At 33.7% G+C, this 21,557-nt stretch overlaps 1 protein-coding gene across 1 annotated transcript in view; it reads left to right on the plus strand.

Annotated features, from left to right (window-relative positions):
• The window catches only part of LEKR1 (leucine, glutamate and lysine rich 1), a 242,498-nt gene that overhangs the window by 104,677 nt on the left and 116,264 nt on the right, over positions 1-21,557 (plus strand). The window contains exons 4-5 of the mRNA XM_067033492.1: positions 2,049-2,224; positions 16,499-16,684. Of these exons, the coding sequence (XP_066889593.1) occupies positions 2,049-2,224; positions 16,499-16,684 (362 nt within the window). The remainder of the gene's footprint in view (positions 1-2,048; positions 2,225-16,498; positions 16,685-21,557) is intronic.

Below are 21,557 nucleotides of genomic sequence, written 5' to 3' on the forward strand. Positions count from 1 at the left end.
ATACATTCATTTTTATATTCTTTTCCATTATGGTTTATCTCAGGATATTGAATATAGTTCCTGTGCTATACAGTAGGACCTTGTTGTTTATCCATTCTATATGTAATAGTTTGCATCTGCTAACCTCAACCTCCCAATCCATCCCTCCCTCACCCCCACCCCTTTCTTTGATTTTTTTTTTTTGAAATCAACATCTCTCTTAGTTCCCAGGTCTGCATGCTGATTGAGGATTCCCTGTGGCTTTTGGTCACTCAGGTGGACCTTATTAATTAACTACACAGAATGACACCACCCTTCTTCTTCCTGGCAAAGGCTAATCTTTCAGCCTTTGTTTTACATCTGTCCTTTCTTTATAGCTCTTTGCACAAGAAATGATCACATCTCTTGCCTGTGTTTTTTGGCCTCTGTGACTGCACTCATACTGTCTGCTCAGCTCTGTAAACACACAGGTGTCTCCCATCCTAACAAACCATTCTATTGTGTATCTTCCTTTTTCTCTCCTTGCTGACTCAATCAAGGTTCTTGATTGCTGGTACCACATAACTATTTCTCACTTCTGCTTTACTGCTCAGTATTTTCCTACCTGAAGCCTCTCTCTAAGGTCACCGAAGACCTCCTTAATACCGGATATAATGGACTCTGTTCACCCTTTGTCTGAGGCCTTAAACACTGACCACTACTCTATACTTTAAATTCTCTTATCCCCTGGCTTTTCCGATGTTATCTTTTTGGCTTTTCTTCTGACTCACTGGTTGCTCCTTCCTTGTCTCCTTTGAGGATTTCTTTACTGATTTATTCCCATAAATATTAGTGTTGTCCAGTATTTTATCCTCAGTATTTCTTACTTCTTTATTCCTCCGACAGATCTATTTTTTTCACTCATTCATTCATTCATCAATATGTGTTGAGTACATACTATGTGGTAGGTACTGTGCTACGTGCAAGGGAGACTGTGATGAACAAGACAGATACAGTCTCTGCATAACAGATCTTAGTCTACTTAGGTAGATAAATATTAACCAAACAATTAACTCCCATGGCTTCAGTCATTATCTTTTTGCTGATAACACTCATATCCATGTCTGCATCTTGCTTATTAGGTAAATGATAGCCAGGACATCTGAAGTAATAAAAATCATTGAGATGGTAAAAAACATGTGGTTACTTTGAGCTGTGGCATTTGATGTGGGAAAAGCACTGGATCAGTCACTTAAAAAGGTTTCACTTATTATTACTCCAGGTTTTACACTGCCTGTAGGGATATAGCACAGGAAGAATGCTGTCTACAAATCTGAGATTCTCTTTTAGGCTCAGTGACTAAGTCACTTTTTTATTTTTAAAATTTATTTTATTTATTTATTTTTGGCTGCATTAGGTCTTCGTTGATGCAGGCGGGCTTTCTCTAGTTGCAGCAAGTGGGCACTACTCTTCATTGAGGTGTTCGGGCTTCTCATTATGGTGGTTTCTCTTGTTGTGGAGCACGGGCTCTAGGTGTGTGGGCTTCAGTAGTTGTGGCACGTGGGCTCAGTAGTTGTGGCTTGTGGGCTCTAGAGCACAGTCTCTGTAGTTGTGGCACATGGGCTTAGTTGCTCCGTGGCATGTGGGATCTTCCCAGACCAGGGATCAAACCCATGTCCCCTGCATTGGCAGGTGGATTCTTAACCACTGCACCACCAGGGAAGTCCTGACTAAGTCACTTTTGACTGAATTTCCTTCATTAAATGTTTGCTGTTAAATTAATTTTAAAAGGTTAATAGAAAAATGTATATGAAAGTGGTTAGCTATCTTTATTTATAGTTAAAATATTATAACATAATGGAAAGGAGTTGGGGTGAGAATATACCTCAGTCTTCCTGGGATAACCCCAGTTTATATGTTATCTCAGCATAGTGCAGATAACACCTATTTTTACTTTCATAACTGTCTCCATTTAAACAGTAGATTGTATGGTCACTGAAAAACCATTTTTCAGAGAAAACCTTTTTTCAAATACATATTTGTTATTATGCTTGCCATTTTTAAAAATCCTAATTTTTCCTTCTTTACAGTCAGAGATTGACAGAATACAATTATCTCTGGAATAAGACTCTTTCATTACTTACTTTTAGTAAAAGAGAGCTAACCAGTATTAAAAATGAAGTATATGATAATTTTCAAAACTGGACTTCACTGAAAGGAGAAGTTTTTCTACAAATTAAATCCATAAGTGAAACAGCCTTGACAGGTTTGTTATATATATTTAGAACATAATCGTCCTTTTTTTGGTAAATGGTATATCATAAGTAATGAAATAATGATACTTCATTTTATGTGATGGGAATTATGATTAATTTTAAACCTGTTATTTGTTAATATACTAGATGACCATTAAGATCCATTCCATCCCTGAAATTTAATAATTATACATCTGATCTAAGATAAGCTCTGGTAATCAATCTTGAACTGTGACTAGAAGTCTGGTTATTCCTGTTAAATGTACAAATTTGTATTTTAAAACTTTTTTTCTGTTAATGGCTGAGTAGCTCTAATTAGATCAGATTTCCCACAGATAACAACTATAAATTCTGGGCAAAGTAACTACCTAAAAACACTGGAGAGTGACCAAGACCAAGCACATAGAGGGAACATAAGAAAAATTGAAAGAAGACCTATTGCTATCTGAAAAAAGCCAATCTAAAATGGCTATGTACTGGATGATTCCAAATGTAATATATGACATTCTGGAAAAGGCAAAACTGTGGAAATAGTAAAGAGGTCAGTGGTTGCCAGTGTAGGAAGGAAGGATGAATAGGTAGAGCATGGAGTATTTTAGGGCAGTGAAACTATTTTGTATAGTATAATGGTAGATAGCTGTCTTTATACATTTTGCCAAAACCCATAGAATATACAATGCCCAGAGTGTACCCTTAATATGAGTTATAGATTTGGGATGGTAATGATGTGCCAATGCAGGTTCATTAATTGTAAAAAATGTACCATTGTGGTGCAGGATGTTGATGGTGGGGGAAGCTATGCATGTGTGGGGGGCAGGGAGTATCTGGGAATTTTCTGTACTTTCTGCTTAATTTTACTATGAATCTAAAACTGAACTAAGAAAATCTATTATTTTTTTAATTGAAAGAAGGAGATGGCACTGGGTGAATTCCCTGTTTGTTATTGTTGTTTGTTTTGGTGTTTTTTTTTTAATAGCTATTAGATTGAGGGTAGGGTACAATCTATTCCAAGCAGGGAAGCTAGAACTTTGATAGAAATCTATAGTCTTTTTGGCTTTAAGACTGGAGGACAGAGATCAAGGCAGCCCCAGCTTTGAGAAGTGAGAGGATATCCTCGAAAAGAGATAGAAAGTGAGAGCTCAAATTTTGCATATAAATTCTTCCCAAATCTCTGGCTTATCCCTAAAACACATGTGTACAGGGAAGACTCTTAAGTAGCTCAGCTAAGGCTAAAGCAATTGACATTACCTGCTATCTACCCTAGGGGAAACAGTCTTTAGTATTTGAGTTCAGCCAAGTTAACTACCTGTTAAAACAAAGCTATACCAAAAAAAAAAAAAAAAAAAATCAATACTCTAGAGGAATATAACAGAATTCAGAGTCTCCATAATATAATATCCACAATGTTTAGGATACAATCCAAAACTACTTGAACTGGGAAGAAACAGGAAAATGGCTTCTACTCAAAAGAGTAGACAGTCAATAGAGACCAATCCTGAGGTGGGCCAGATGATATAATTAGCTGACTAGGATTTCAAATCAGCTGTTAACTATGTTCAATGACAGAGGAAAATAAGCTAATAATGAATGAAAAGAGAGAAAATCTCAGCAAGAAACTATTAAAAATTGGAAAGTCAAGAATTAAAAAATACAATATCTAAAATAAAAATTTACTGGATAGACTTTTATAGCATATTGTAATTACCAAAGAAAGAATCAATGAACTTTAAGATAGATCAATAGAAATTATTCAATTTGAAGAAGAGAGATAAACACTGAAAAAAGTGAACAGAGCGCCAGGGAGGGTTAAAATGTACCATAAGTAATAAATATCAGTAAATATTAAACTCTTTTTTCCTTTGAATTGAAAAACTGTCTATGCTCATTTAAAATAAGAATTATAATATTATATGGTGGAGGTTATAAAGTATGTTGATTTAACATATGACAGCTAGAGCATAAAGGACAGGAGGATGGGGTAATAGATCCATATGTTTGCACGCTTTTCTTATTTTATGTGACATGGTGCAACATTCATTCTATGTAGACTAAGAAATTAAGGATGTATAATTCCTAGAGCAACCAATAAAAAAAATACAAAAAGCTATATATAAAGCTAATAATAATGGAGAATTAACATCATCTGACTCTAAGATTTATTATAAAATCACAGTAGTCAAGTCAATGTAATACTGGCATATGGATCAACAATAGATCAATGGAACAAAATAGCCTTGTAAGTGACCCCTGTTGATAATGATCATTTCACTTTTGACAAGGCACCAAAACAATTCAATGGGAAAAAGAAAGTCTTTCAACAAATTGTGCTGGAACAACTGAATAGCCATATAGGAAAATATACCTTGACTCCTTAACTCCATACAAATTAATTCAGGATTAATCAGAGCTAAATATAAAAGCTAAAACAATAAAAGAAGAAACAGGAAAATATCTTCATGAATTGGTAGTAAATGAAGGTTTCTTGGATAGGACACAGAAGTAAGAATACCAAAAGAACAAAAATTGATGAATTAGACTTAAAGTTAAAAACTTCCACTCATCAAAAGATGCCATTAAGAAAATGCATAGGTAAGCCACAGACAGAGAAAATTTTTAGAAAATCTGTGACAAAGGACTGCTGTCCAGGTTACATAAAGCACACCTACAAGTCAATAGTAAAAGGACAAGTGATCCAACCAAAAATGGCTAAAAGATTTGAATAGACACTTTACAAGGAAAGATACACAAATGGCCAATAAGGACATGAAAAGGTGCTCAGCATTATGAGTCATAGGGAAATGCAAATTGAAACCACAGTGAGATACCAGTACATACACACTAGGTTGGCTAAAATGAAAAAAAATGACAACAGCAAATTTTGGTGAGGAAGGAGGGCAACTGGAACTCTCAAACAAATTGGTGAGAGTATAAAATGTTACAGCCACTTTGAAAAAGGATCTGACTGCTTTTTATAAAACTAAAGATACATCTGTCTGATGTCTCTGAAATTCTTCTCTTTGGAATTTACCATCTCCCCCAAATGAAAACGTATGTCCATAAAAATATTCAGCAACTTTATTCAAAATAGCCTTAAGTTGGTAAAAGCCCAGAAGTACATCAGTAGAATGTATTATCAAAAAGAACAGCTGAATAAACAATGGACTATAGAATGAACTACAGTAATGCAGTAACTTGGATAAACATCAAAAATATTACGCTGCCTGAAAGTAACCTTACACAAATAATGCACATTGTAAGATTCCATTTATATGATGTTCTAGAATAGGCAAAACTAATCTATAGTGGGAAAAAAAAAATCAAAAACAGAAGTTACCTCAAAGGGGAGGATTGACTGGAAAGGGGGCATGAGGGCACTTTCTTTGGTGATAGTAATGCTCTCTATTTTGATAGAGGTTTGGGTTACACAGTGGATGGATTTTTCAAAACTCAACTATTGGTACATTTGAGATTTATGCATTTCTTTGTGGGTAAATTTCACTCAAAAATTAGAAATCTATATTGAACACTAATTAACAATGTGCATGCTGAAGTATTTAGGGAGTCAAATATATTGACTTATCTTGAAATGCATAAATATGTAAGATGGATAGAGGAATAGCTATGTTATAAAGCAAATATAGTAAAATGTTAATTGAAGAATCTAGGTGGTGTGTATAATTTGAGTTCACAGTACAGTTCTTCCAACTTTTCTGTATATTTTTAAATTTTTTATAGTTAAATGTTAGAAAAAGAAAGCATTCTAACCATATAACTTCAGTTTCCTAATTTTATTATATAAAATGTGCCTTTAGAAATGAGTTGTATATGACAATACTCTTAAAATTTTTAACTAATTTTGAGAATTAAATTTGGACAAATACAGATGAATATTATAACAACCATGTTTTCAACTGCAAAAATTGTTAATTTTTAACACTTTACCTTTAAAAAAAGAAAATATATTTCAAATATAATTGTTATACTTTAATATGTATGCATGTACTAATTGTATTATTTTTACATTAGATTTTAAATTTTATATAGATGGTATCTTATACTTTGAACTTGCTTTTCTCATTCAGTTATGTTTTTGAGATCAATATTAATATAGATAAAATATCACATGTATGTTAGTGTCTTAGTTCACCAGACATTGAATCAAAGGTACAAATGCAGGTAGTTTATTTGTGAAGTGAAGGTCACGCAGGTATAGGGACAGAAAGGCAGCCAATAAAGGTTGCACTATTGCAGTGGGCAACTGGAGCTTAATCCCATGAAGAAACTGAGAAATGGTTTAAAACACATGCCTCAGAATTCCTCACTCAAGGAGTGAGGGAGCTGGACATCAACTCCCAAGAGTCATTGGTTAAGGGCTGCTCCCAGACAGTGTAAACTCCTTGGCACCTGTAGTCTGCCATTTGGTGAGAAATGCTACTTTCTGCAGTTCCAGGGAAAAGATTCCTCCAGCACAGAGATGCAAATAGTGGGAACTGGAAGATGGTAGAAGAACATTGAAAGGTTCAAGGGATATGGGCAGGGTACTGACAGTGTCCACTATAGTTAATAATATAGATATACTCTATTTTATGCATCATTTCCATTATTTGAACAGTCACATATATCTTTTGATGAATGTATGCCTTTGTTTTTTTCCTATAAATACCTAGGAGTAGAATGGCTGGTCTTATGGTAAGTTATATTTAACTTTTTAAGAAACTACCCAATAGTTTTCCAAAGTGGTTGATCCTTTTAAATCCCTACCAGCAAAGTATGAGGGTTCTAGTTACTCCATATCCTTGTCAACACCTAGTGTTGTCAATCTTTTAAATTTTAGCCATTTTAGTGGGACACATATAGAGGATATTAATCCACATTCAAATCACTTCTAGATAATTTTCTCATTTTTGAGTGTCTTGTCACATCTTATTATAGAATATTTACCTCATAATGTCAGTAATGATGAACTCAGTCATACCAGAATAGGAGAAGCATCAGCTCTACCTGTTTTTGTTTTCATTTGTGTTGCATTATTAGTATCTTCCCTAATGCATGATTTATTTGGGGGAATCTTTTAAGCTAATTGTCCCCTTTAGGGCTTAGTTTAGGTAAACCACAGACGAGCACATAGACTGCAATATGTTACCATCACAGAAAGAGATAGAAAAGCAAGGAAGTACTGACAACCCCTCTGCATGGAGGAATATTACTCCTTCCTCACTTTAAAAGCCCACTCACTTTATTCTCACTGAATGTACCCATATAATATAAGGACAGAGGGAAGTACTGCAGGTACATGAAGGGGAGATTAGCTAAGGGTCTCCCAGAACAAGTAGCTGCCCTTTCTTATGACTTACGTCTTGGTTCAGAGGTCACCTCTTCAGAGAGATCTTTGCTGGCCATCCTAGTTAAAGTAGTCTTCCCTTACACTTCTCTATCCTATTTTTCTGTTTCATTTTTAATAACATTTATCACTGTCAGAAATATTCTTATCCATTTACTGATTTACGTGTTTACTGCCAGACTCCTCACACTAGGCTATAATCTCCAGGAGGACAGGAATTTTGATGGCTTTGCTGAATGCTGTCTTCCTAGTGTTTTAAGAGAATTTTGCCTGTCACAGAGTAGGTACTCAGTGAACATTGTAGAATTTAAATGGAAATAAATGACACCCAAATTTTAACCCAGATTAAACCTGATAATTTTTGTGTTCCTTTTAAAACCTCTGAGTATTTTCTAAATGTTTTTGATAATGCTCACTTATTACTTCTATATTTAGGGAGAGAGTAAGGAGAAAGGAGAGGCTTTGTTTATGAATTATGTCTGCCTGAAGCCATGGGTTACTATCAGTAGTAAAATTCTCAATCTGATTTTTAAAGCTTCTTTGAAACTTATTTTTTGAACTTTAAGGAGGGAAATGCAAAACGATGTTTCTTTTTTGTCCCTCAAATTCAAATGTCTTTAAGGATTTTTCTGACTATAAACATAAAATAGCCTCAATGTTAAAACATCGAAAATACAGAAAAAGAACAAGGAAGGAAGTGAACATCATCTACAATCTCATTACACAAAGATATCTGCTGTTAACATTTTGATATAGAACTTTCTAATCTTTATTTTCACTGCATAGATATATATACTTAATAATATATCATGGAAATATACAGTCATGCCAACTAACTGTGTAAACTATGTTGACATAGCATCTCATTGTAGGAATGTATCTTAACTTATTTAACTGGCTTTCTATTTGTGGACATTTAGGTTGATCATAGTTTTTGCTTTTATAAATAAGGTTTCAGTGAACATCTTTACTCATGAATCTCTATGATCTTGTCCCATTTTTTTTCTTTAACATAGTAAATTCCTAAAAGTGGTATTGAAGAATCAAGTAGTATTACCTTTTACATTTTATCTAACATGAGAAGACAGAAGGTAGTTTTCAACCCTTAACTTTAACATTTACCATTATAGTAAATCATATTGCTTTTATATCAGAAGTGTGAGGGCTTTGTTTGGAAGTTACACAGTGGAGATTGCAAAAGCTCAGAGATGGAAATACATACACAAGGACAGTATATTTAATTTCCAAGCAAGAGCTTAGTGACCATAACAGTTGGGGTGTGTGAAAGTGAAGCTATATTATTGTAAGGGTTTTTCCCCCTCATTTAAAAAAAAATTTCTTCTTACTCAATGCTATCAGCACAATCGAAGCCTCAGGGCGCATATATACAAACATGTACCAGTATATGCAAAATGACAAATATGCTGATGCTTGCCTTTTTATAATCTCTGATCAATTTGAGCACACTTTAAATTTAGCAACAGTTCTAGTAAATATATAAACATACCAATTTCACAATATAATTTTTTTTTTTTTTTTTTTTTTTTTATAGTACACGGGCCTCTCACTGTTGTGGCCTTTCCCGTTGCGGAGCACAGGCTCCGGACGTGCAGGGTCAGAGGCCATGGTTCACGGCCCTAGCTGCTCCGTGGCATGTGGGATCTTCCCGGACCGGGGCACGAACCCGTGTCCCCTGCATCAGCAGGCGGACTCTCAACCACTGTGCCACCAGGGAAGCCCTAGAAATTCTTAATGTATATATGTGGCTTGCATTGTATTTCTATTGGACAATGCTGGTATAAATAGTGAAATGAACTTTTTATACTTTAAAACTGTTAAAATGTTATAATTTTATTTTAGCTTATTTCCTATTTACAAAAATTATAAGGGCTTAATGCACCCTTTTATTTTGTTACTGTTTCTTATTTCTAGTTTGTTGTCTTGACTATTCAATTAAGCTTTTACCTAAGTTTATTAACACTAACTCCAAAATATATCTGTACCCCCATGTTCATAGTGGAATTATTTACAATAGCCAAGACATGGAAACAACCTGTATCCATTAATGGGTGAATGGGGGTGTGTGTGTGTGTATATATATATATATACACACACACACAGTGGAATATTATTCAGCCATAAAAATGGAAATTCTACCATTTGGGACAACATGAATTGACCTTCAAGATGTTATGCTAAGTGAAACATTGGGATGGCCAAAAATTTCATTCGGGTTTTTCCGTTACAGCTTATGGAAAAACCCGAATGAACTTTTGGGCCAACCCAATAGGTCAGAGAAAGACAAATACTGTATGATCTCCTCGTATGTAGAATCTAAATAAATAAATAAACAAACAAGAAAAACTATACATCAGACTCATAGAAAAAGAGATCAGATTTGTGGCTATCAGAGGTGGAGGTGGTTAGGGAGAGGGGGAGTTGGAGTAAGGTTGTCAAAATGTACAATCTTCCAGTTATAAGATAAATAATTACTAGGGACATAATGTACAACATGATGACTATAGTTAACACTGCTCTGATATATAGGAAAGTTGTTAAGAGAGTAAATCCTGAGAGTTCTCATCACAAGGAGAATTCTTTTTCTTTTTATTATATCTATATGAAATTATGGGTGTTACTAAACCTATTGTGGTAATCATTTCACACTCTATGTAAATTAGACCATCATGGTGTACACCTTAAACTTATACAGTGATGAATGTCAATTATTTCACAATTAAATTTTAAAATTAAATATATATGTAATTATTTATTTAGACCCACATGAATATGCCCAACTGGGTTTTTTTTTTTAATTGAGGTATAGTTGATGTACAATATTTTATAAGTTTCAGATGTACAACATAGTGATTCACAATATTTAAAGGTTATATTCCATTTATAGTTATTATAAAATGTTCACTATATTCCCTGTATTTTACAACATATCCTTGTAGCTTATATGTTTTATACAGCCCAACTCATTTTTGACAAGGATGCACAAGCACTTCAGTAGAGGATAGCCTAGCCTTTCAACAAGTGGTGCTGGATATCAAAAACTTTGATCCAGACCTCACACCTTATAAAAAATTTAACTCAAAATGGATCATAGACTTAAATGTAAAATATAAAATTATTAAACTTTTAGGAAAAAATGAAAATCTTTGTGACCTAGGATTCTTAGACTTGAACTTAAAAGCATGATACATAAAAGGAAAAATTGATAAATTGGACTGCAGCAAAATTAAAAACTTTTCCTTTGCGAAAGACCCTGTTAAAAGAATGGAAAAGCAAGTTACAGACTGGGAGAAAATATTTGCAAAGCACATATCTGACAAAGGGCTTGTATCTGGAATCTATTTTTTGTAAACTCTCAAAGCTCTACATCAAAAAAATAGTGCAATTAGAAAATGGGCAAAATAAATGAGCAGAAATTTCATCAAAGAGGATATACAGGTGGCAAATAAGCACAAGAAAAAAATGTTCAATATCATTAATGATTAGGAAAATGCAAATTAAAACCATAATGAGATACTACTGCATATCTACTACAATGTCTAAAATGTTAATTGAGCAAAGCAAATGTTGTCAAGGATCAGAGAAACCAAATCAGTATTGCTGGTGGGAATGTAACATGGTACAGCCATTCTAGAAAATAAGTTTTCAATCTCCTCTAAAACTAAAAAGGCACACACTTACCACATGACTGAGCTGTTGCACTTTTAGGCATTTGTCCCAAAGAAATGAAAACCTAAGTTCATGCAGATAACTGTACATACACGTTCATAGCAGCTTTATTTATAATAACCAAAATTGAAAACAACCCAAATGTCCTTCAGTGAATGAAGAACAAACTGGGATACTACTCAGCAATAAAAAAAGGTACAGATTATTAATACATGCTCAAGGGACTATGCTGCATGAAAAAAAATCCAGCCTCAAAAAGGTTACATATTATATGAGTCTGTTTATGTAGCATTCTTGAAATAACAAAATTATAGAGAAGGAGAACAGGTTAGTTGTTGCCAGGGATTAGGGATGGTGGTGGGGATAAGAGTAGGTGTGGCTATAAAGGGGTAGCAGGAGGTAGCTTTGTGGTGATAGAATAATCCTGTTTTGGTCGTGTTGGTAGTTATACAAAGCTACATATGTGATAAAATTGCATAGAGCTATACACACACACACACACACACACACACACACACACACACACACACACACAGAAAGGCGTGTATAACTGGTGAAATCTGAATTAGCTCTGTGGATTATACCAAGAGCAGTTTCTTAATTTTGATAGAGTACTGTAGTTATACAAAGTGTCAACATGGGGAAAGGAGGAATAAAAGCAGCACATGACCTTCTGTACATTTCTTTACAACTTCCTGTAAATCTCTAAGTATTTCAAAATAGTTTTTTTTTAAAAAAACCTATATAGTGTTTTATGATCCCTTCATTAAATAATAAATCTAGTGTTTCAGAGTTTTAAAATATTATTTTATATCAGTATGCCTTGGTAATAAGGTTATAGAGGCTTCCTAAAAACTTAATGATGTAACATAATTTTAAATTCATTGACTAAGCTAACAGGACTAAGAACAACAGAAAAATTTTATGAAGGCAAATAAATTGTATGAGATTAATACTAATAATTATACTTGCATCAGCTAGCAAATTCTGTCACACTTACTTTAAAAGCTAAAAACATCTATTGGCTATAAACTCTGACAATATTACAAACATTTTAAATAACATACTTTTTTTCAATACTAGCTTTTATTCGTGATCACATGGATATATCCTTATGGTGTGAGTTGATTCTGCACGGCATAGTTCTTCATTTGAAAAGTTGATGTAAAATAAAACTTGAAACATCTTCATAAGAAGTAAAATAAACTCCTAATTCCTCTATACTAACTCAGTTGTTTTCAGTTTTCCATTTTATCTTCTATACTCCACATGCTCACCTATTTTTGCATATTTATAATCACAACATAAATGCCAATAATTATTCTAAAATATAGCATTATGGGCTGAAATGTGTCTCTCTCAAATTCATATGTTGAAGTCCTAACTCCCTGGTACCTTGGAATATAACTATATTTGGAGTTAGGGTTCTTAAAGAAACAATTAAATTTAACAGGTGGGCTCTAATCCAAAATGACTGGTATCCTTACAAGAAGAGGAAATTTAGAAACAGACACACACAGAGAGAAGACAATGTGAAGACACAGGGAGAAGGCGGCCATCTACAAGCCAAGTAGAGAGGCCTGGAACAGACCTGTCCTTTATGACCCTCAGAAGAAACCAACCCTGACACCTTGATCTCAGACTTCTAGCCAACAGAACTGTGAGAAATGAATTTCTATTGATTAAGCCATCCAGTCTGTGATACTCTGTTATGGCAGCCCTAGCAAACTAATAAATGTAGTAAACCCCATATACACTGCACACATTATTCAGATACTTTAAAAGATTTTCACATTAAAATTAATTTACATTTAAAATCAAAGTCCAAAATAGGAAGTTTCTAGAAAAAGGCATTGTTTAATGTTTTCTTGCTGACAAAGTATGCTGAATATTAAGTAGAAGATAAAAATGAAGTGTTTCCTATTCTTCTAATTAGTGGTTATCACTTTATGTAATCAATATTTTATTTTATTTTATTTATTTATTTTTTTTTTTGCGGTATGCGGGCCTCTCACTGTTGTGGCCTCTCCCGTTGCCGAGCACAGGCTCCGGGCACACAGGCCTAGCGGCCATGGCTCACGGGCCCAGTTGCTCCGCGGCATGTGGGATCTTCCCGGACCAGGGCACGAACCCGTGTCTCCTGCATCGGCAGGCGGATTCTCAACCACTGCGCCACCAGGGAAGCCCCGTAATCAATATTTTAAAGTCTAACTTTTCATAGATTAGGTTTTCTCAAATCAGAGCATAGCTATTTTAGTAGAAGAAATTTCAGAAAAAAATAATATTTTTACCAAGGCAGAATATTTTAGCAAGCATAGAATCAATTTGCTTCCACTCTCAAAATAACTATTGACCAAATAGCTCTTGAACTTTTAAAATTCAAGTTCTGAATTAGGCTTAGAAATGTAGTCCACATTTTTCATAAAACTGATGAAATTGGGGATAGAATAGGCCTATTTGTTTATCCTATTAAAAATGTTTCCTTCTTTTAGATGTGTGTGTTACTGCCTTATCAAGTCTTACATTAAATAATTTGGGGCTCAAAATGCTTGCCTCTGAAGTGAAGGGAGAGTTAAGATAAACACATATTTAGGATTTTCAACTAGTGGTATATTAGAAGCTTAGTGCGATAATGCCTTTACTCACTTGTTAGCTATTTATTGAGCTTCTGTTAATTCTAGAATGTTGTGGCAGAAATTATGGGAGGGATAAAAAATGAATGAGATATTACCTCTGGCCTAAAATAACTTACAGTCTAATAGTAGGTCACATGTATGCATATGAACAGTGCCATAAAAATGGTGTAATTGGCGCAAGTTACAGATCTGGTCAGGAAAGATTTCCAGGCAGAGGTAGCCTAAGAGCTGTGGTAGGTCCAACGTATGAGGCTAGGAGGACCTTCTTCATGGGGAGGTGCAAAGACAGGGAAAGTGTATGGTGGGTACAATGACCAGAATAGGTTGATCATAATTTATGAACCCAAATTGGAACACATAAGTGGCAATTATGAAGTTGTTTTTTTTTTTTTTTTTTTTTTTTTGCGGTATGCGGGCCTCTCACTGTTGTGGCCTCTCCCATTGCGGAGCACAGGCTCCGGACGCGCAGGCCCAGCGGCCATGGCTCACGGGCTCAGTCGCTCCGCGGCATGTGGGATCTTCCCGGACCAGGGCACGAACCCGTGTCTCCTGCATCGGCAGGCGGACTCTCAACCACTGCGCCACCAGGGAAGCCCATGAAGTTGTATTAATGATGAAAGTAGGATTAAGTATTTGACACCAGGATTGCCATAGGTACAGGGGATGTATAATTTGCCAAGGATGAGTTAATTGACCCTCATTGAGTTTACTCTCCTATTTCCATGTTAGAAACCTCCTGTTAAAAATCTTACTGTACTTTTCCATGTGTTAGAATATATTTCACAAATGAAGTTGTATTGCAAATTCTTATTCTTTTAATGTCAGAAAGTCACATTGACACAAAGAGTTATTTTAGAGACAGATAGTAGTGTACACTAAGAGAGTCAGCCTGTGAACCTAAGCAGTACCATTCTGGCAAACGATAAATAGGTCACAGCATGTGTGTACTCCTCTGCAGCGTCATTCTGACTTAATCATAGACAGATATGGTTACAGTATGGTACAGTTTATTCAGCCATAAGAAGCTACCATTATGGCTAGAAAAATTACCCAGGAAGACTTTTTAGGCCTGAAGAAAAATTTCAATCTCCTTATTTTCTTTAACTACATTAAAAAAAAGTTCTATGTACTACTGTTAGTAGTTTTCCTCACACAAATAGGAACATATCCATAAATTTTTAAAAGCATATAGCTATTCCTAGGGGAAAAGATTCCCATATAAAGGAACCATTGGAATATAGTAGACCCCCACTTATTTGATCCCTGCCAATTTATTTCTCTAGGTTTTCCGTTTTGAGTAGGAATTAAAGGTGAAGATGGTGCCAAGACCCCTTGTGTTCATGCCCTAGGTCTACTTTAAATGCCACCTTTTCTTCCAGATGTGCTTTCTTCCCACAGAAAGGCATTTTGCTTTTCTCTCCTTAGACCACATTCCTGATCCTACTCATCACCATCCCTTGGGACATGCTCTCTTCTCTGTGCTCTGTTCAGCATACTGCTTTACTTCTACTGTAACCATTTACTGGCCATATTGCCTCTGCAGTCATGTCTGTCTCATGGATGTCTACTTCTGGTCTTCGCTGGGCCATGTAGCTACTATTTCTGCTGTGATGGCTCCAAGACCAGTAAACCAAGCCAATCTCCTTAGACACCCAGTAACACACTAAACCCATCACATAGTCCACGATGAGCTAAGCAAGGAAGAAATGCCAAGTGAGCTCTCTGAAAAAGCAGACTGTCCAGATTTTCATGTAGATCACATCCTCATCAGTTCAGTTAATTGTGGTTGTACAAATTTTATAGTATTTTTATTATTATTGCATGTGTGTTTGTATATTTTAATGGTGGCTTAAGGCAGCAGTGCTGAAAACACTAAGCAAGGGAGACCTTGATAATTATCATTCTGAAGGATAAAATGTTCCATGCATTTCTCACAAAATTATATAAAATTAGCACATTTAAATCTACATAATACTGTGAAGGCATATTTTTATTAAACTTAATCTAAGTAGATAGAATAATGAGAATTGATTGCTATGATGAAATTCTGCTCTTATTTTGAGGGGACAGAGTGTTATTAGAACCATTAAGATATATTAGCTAATACTTTCTGCCCATAAATTTATTAGGTTTAGACACTATATCCTTTTATTTCTCTCCACCCCATCACCTTTCTTCATAATTTGTATAGAATATGTCCTAGTTATTTCCTAGAAATACTTCCCAACCAGCTCATGCTAACACATTTAAATTTACTTTTCTGAATCATGTTGCCAAGAAAACAATTTAATTTCAATAAAACCCAGAACATTACATGGATATTATTTTATTCATTCATGTGAGTATTTAAAAAGCAGGAAGGATTGCCATTTAATACAATTTAAAGGCTTAAAAAAGCTACTAAAAGGTTTCATGCATCATTTAGCAATACAGTCCTTTTTTCATTTCTTTTTCAGAATAACTACTAAATTAAAACTTAACTTTTTGGTTAGGTGTCACTATACTCTCAGAGAAGTCATGTTGGCTTTCAGTTATTCATTTTATAAAGAAAATAATCATTTTTTAAGAAATGTTTTATGATCCAGTGTTATCTATTTGTAAACTTTGAATTTTCTTTACAGAAATAAAGATGCTAAATAAAAGTTTGACAGTGTCCCAGAGAAATAATGTATGCCTTGAAGAGGACATGAAAAATCTGAAATTGTTGTCAAATGCAGCCATATTGAGATCTCAGCAAACTGAGACATCCAAACAACAGGAAATGAACTTGCAAATCAGATGCCATGACTTGCAAAAGGAAGTACTAGGTAAAATAATTACTTTTTGCTGTTGTTAGCAACTAGACATAATAAAGTAATGTCTAAATTTTTATTTCTTTCATGATCACAACAAAATCTTGTTTTAACTAGTTTGTGTTGTAAATATGCCTAATTATTAATAACAATGCCAATAAATGTTTCTGTGATAAATGTTTGCTATAATCCATTCCTATTCTGCCATTTAGAGTGGCAAGTATTAAGTGAATATATTAAAGACATTTCAAGTACAAAGTGAGATTTCAGGAAAACAAAGTAGAATTTTCTTTTGTATATCATTATTCCCAGTGGATGGTAGTTTAGAATACCGAAGGAAAATATAGCATATGCTGTTGTTATATAAGGTGATTCCAAATTTTTAGGCATTCCTTTATTTTCCCAAATGAAAAGGTTAAAAATTATGTTTTGGGAACCTTGGGCAAGATTTTAAAATTTTTACCTTAGAACAATGAGTATGTTAGCAGTAAGGCTATGGGGTTTGTACTTTTTCCTGAAGGCAGTAAGGAATCTTTGAAAATTGGTAAACAGGAGAATGATATAACACAAGCAGTGTTTTAGCAAAATTAAGCTACTATCAACATATGGAGGTGTTCCAAATATCAAGAAATTGGAGTCAGGTAGCCATTTAGAAAATAACTTTGCTGGTAACCCAGTCCCTAGACTAACCATAAGAAACTGAAGTAGGGTAGAGAACTAACATTTTTTAGGTCCTAATGTGTGCTAGAAACCATGTTAGCACTGTACGTAAATTACTTCTGTCACTTCTCACAATGATCATGAATAGCAGGTATAATTATCCCATCTTACAGAGGAGAGAATGAAGGTCCAGAGAGGTAACATACTTGTTCCCACATAGCTGGTAAATGGCAGGGAGTGAAAGCAAACCTAGTTGGACTCCAAGACTCATGCTCGTCCCACTATGTCTCCTTGACCCTCTCCATGGCCATACTGGAAAGGCTCAAATAGAATCAGGGTTGAGAGGACTACCCAGGAATAGAGAGGTAAACACCTGGCTGAGTAGACAAGGGCGAGAAAGAAGTCACAGAAGGGCTCTGAATTTCTTTGCTTGGAAGTCTTTAATGATGGGAGCACACCACAGACTAGAGAAATCTGGAGAGGAACTGATTCTGAAAGAGAAGAGAAGTTGTCACATGAATTTGGAAGCGATATGAAACTAGATACAAACTTTAAAATCAGATATTTTAATTTTTCTCTTGTGAATTACCTGTTCATAGATTTTGCCAAAGTTCTATTGTATTACTAGAATTTTCTTTAACAGTTTTTAAGAGCAGTTTGTATAGTAAAGTAATTATCTTCTATATTCAATTTTTTTCTCATGTATAATTTGTCTATTGACTTTTCACAGTAAATTGCACCATATCAAAGTTTTTCTTTTGGGTATCAGCAAATTAATGTCTTTTATTGCTTCTGGTTAGTCTTGGTTAAAACAGTCCACTCCATTCCTAGATTGTACATATGGTCTCTTGGGTTTTCTTTCATTTAAGTCAGTAGCACGTATGGAATTTATTTGTTATATGATGTGAGATTTGGGGCTCCAGTTTTATTCTTTCCAAATATATAGCCAGTTGTATCAGTATTATGTATTAAATAATCCATCCTTCTCCCACTAAATAAACCTACTATCTGTCATATGTCAAAATTTCACAAATGCTAGTATCTATTATTGTATTCTCTTTTCTGTTCCACTAATTTATTAGATATACCATTAATATCATATTCATTTGACTTAATAGTATATTCTCATAGCTAGTAAAGTTTATTCTCTCTCCTTTGTTTTTACTTTTAAAAAATATATTTGAAGGCAGTTATTCTTTGATTTGAACTTTAAGATCATTTATTTACCTCTAATCCAAAGACTCTGATAGATATATAGTAAAGTTTTTCTCTTCCAGTCTGTATACTTTTATTACATATTCACAGCAGGTATTCTTCTACATAAACTTTAAGATAATGTCATTAAATTCTGATATTAACAGGGATTCTAATTGGGATTACATTATATTTATACTAATTTTTAGAGAATTGATATTTTTAGTGATACTAAGTCTTTTTAATATTATAAAAGTTTATTCATTCAAGGATATGGTATGTCCTTATTTTATGTTCTTTAATAAAATTTTATAGTTTTATTTGAATGTTTCTTTGCCATTATTTTAAAATTTATGACTATCATATTTGCATCTACTGTGAATGAACTATTTGCTCTATCTCAATGTCCTGGTATTGATAGATGAAAAAAGGCTATTGATTTTTATATATTTGTCTCATATCCATTAAATTTACAAAATTCTCATATTACTTCTAGTAGTTTTTATTTAGTGTCTCTTGGATTTTCTAGTTGTGCATTTATATGACCAGCCCCAATGCCCCCCCAAAAGAGTTCATCTATTCTTTTCCAATGTTTATATATTTTATCTTATTTCTTGTCTTGTTCATCTTATTAAATCTATTTGAACCTCTGAAACTGTGTTAAATAATAATGGTGACAGTGATCATTCTTGTCTACTTCCTGATTTTAATTGAAATCATTCAGTGTTTTTTCACTTGGAATTATATTTGATGTTTGGTTTTTGGTAAATATTGTTTATTTTTAATCAAATATTTTCCTTCTATTCCAACTTTACTTAAATGTTTTATTAGAAATGCTTTTGGATTTTGTTATATGCCTTTTCAGCATCTATTGATATTAAGCATGTTTTTTCTCCTTTAACCAACTGGTAAAATGGATTCGTATTACTAAATTTCCTGATACTACTTTTTTACATATCATTTTCTACATGGTTATGTTTTATTTATAAGTTCAGTACCTACATTTATAAATGAGATTGGTCTATAATTTTTCTTTATTAAGGGGCACTAATTAGAGTTTTATGTTAAAATTAAGTGATGTTAATAAATAGGTTTAATAACATTTGATTGTCTGTTTTTTAAAGGTTAGATAAAACTTGAATGTGAACCCAGTATCATTAAGTAAAATTCAAATATGAACTCATCTGATTCTGGTGCCTCTTTAAATGGTAATTATTTAATGTTTCCAGAGTTTTCTATAGTAATTTGACTATTTAAATCTTCAGTTCTTCTGAGCTGTTTTTATTATTTATATTTTGACAGGAAATCATTCATTTTTCTCTAAGATTTCAGATTTATATCCATAATATGGCATGTAATACTCTTATTTTTTAAATATCTCCTCTATCTGTGGTGATACCTGATTTCTGATTTTTAATGGTATCTACTTTTATTTATCTCTTATTATTTATCAGGCTTTCAAAGAACTAGCTTTTGGGTTTTTGGTTTTTCTTTTTTAATGCTTTCTACTGCTTTTTTTTTTTTAAAGAATGAAGTAATTATCAACTAAATGGGGGAGTGTTTTTTTTTTTTAATGAATTTAAATTTATTTATTTATTTATTTTTGGCTGTGTTGGATCTTCGTTTCTGTGCAAGGGCTTTCTCCAGTTGCAGCAAGCGGGGGCAACTCTTCATCGCAGTGTGCGGGCCTCTCACTATGGCAGCCTCTCTTGTTGTGGAACATAGGCTCCAGACGCGCAGGCTCAGTAGTTGTGGCTCATGGGCCCAGTTGCTCCGTGGCATGTGGGATCTTCCCAGACCAGGGCTCGAACCTGTGTCCCCTACATAGGCAGGCAGATTCTGAACCACTGTGCCACCAGTGAAGCCCCTTTCTACTACTTTTATTTTCCATGACATTACTTTTGACTTCTATGTTTATTAACTTTTTCTTCCTAGTTTCTTTTTGTTTTTTGTTTTCATTTTATAGACTTCTGAAAGGACTACTAAGTTCTTTTATTTCTCACCTTATTTGTTTAATAATAGAGGCATTTCAAAGTATAAAGTTTTGTTTGAGTAAACTTTGTATCTCGTTGCTTTTAATATTATTTTCTTTTTCAATGCTATCTAAATACTCAGTATTTCTTATTTTTTCTTAGGTTAAAGGGTTATCTAGGAATACATTTCTTAGTTTCTAATTTGTTTTGCAAGGGTGTTACTTTATTATTATTTATTTAACTTAGGGATATTCTGATTAAATAATGTGACATAATACCTCTTTGAATTTGTTAAGCTTTTCTTTATGTGGAGTACATGATCAAGTTTTGTAAATGTTCCTTAGAAATTCAAAATAAAATATAATTCTCAACTTGATGGTTGTAATGCTAACTTAGCTAGGTGTAGAATACTTGAGTTCTTTTCTCTCAGTAGACTGTTTATGCTATTGCTTTGACTTCTAGCTTTCAGTGTTGCAAATGAGAAGTCTACCTACAGCTCTTATTCTTTTTCCTTTAAAGATAACTCATTCATTTACCTGGAAGCTTGTTAGATTTCCCTATCTCTCATTTTTTCTTATTTCTTTTCTTTTTTTTTTTTCCATTGGACCTCAGGATTATTCAGTTGGATCACTCAATTGGTTCATGACATGTATACTGGCTAGGACTTCATATACAGTTTTGACTAGAATAGGGATAGTGGGCATCCTTGTACCATTTACAATTTTACAAAAACACACTGCTAAATAACTTTGGAGTTTAAGCAGAAATTATAATGAATATAAAATATCTGGAATTGAATGGTATTAAAAAACACTATGCATCAAAAACTTGTGGGATGTAGCCAAAGTGGTGCTTTGAGGGAGATCTATAGCTTTAAATACTTATATCAGAAGTATGGAATAAACTCAAAGAACGTAGAAGAAAAAAATACAATAAAAATAAAAGCAGCAGTCAATGAAATAGAAAACAAAATTATGATAAAGAAGATCAATAAAACAAAACATTGATAAAAAAATAAAATAAAATAGACAAACCTCTAGCAAGTTTGATAATAGGAAGAG

The sequence above is a fragment of the Kogia breviceps genome, chromosome 5 (assembly GCF_026419965.1).
Source record: "Kogia breviceps isolate mKogBre1 chromosome 5, mKogBre1 haplotype 1, whole genome shotgun sequence".
In the NCBI taxonomy this organism is placed as follows: Eukaryota; Metazoa; Chordata; class Mammalia; order Artiodactyla; family Physeteridae; genus Kogia; species Kogia breviceps.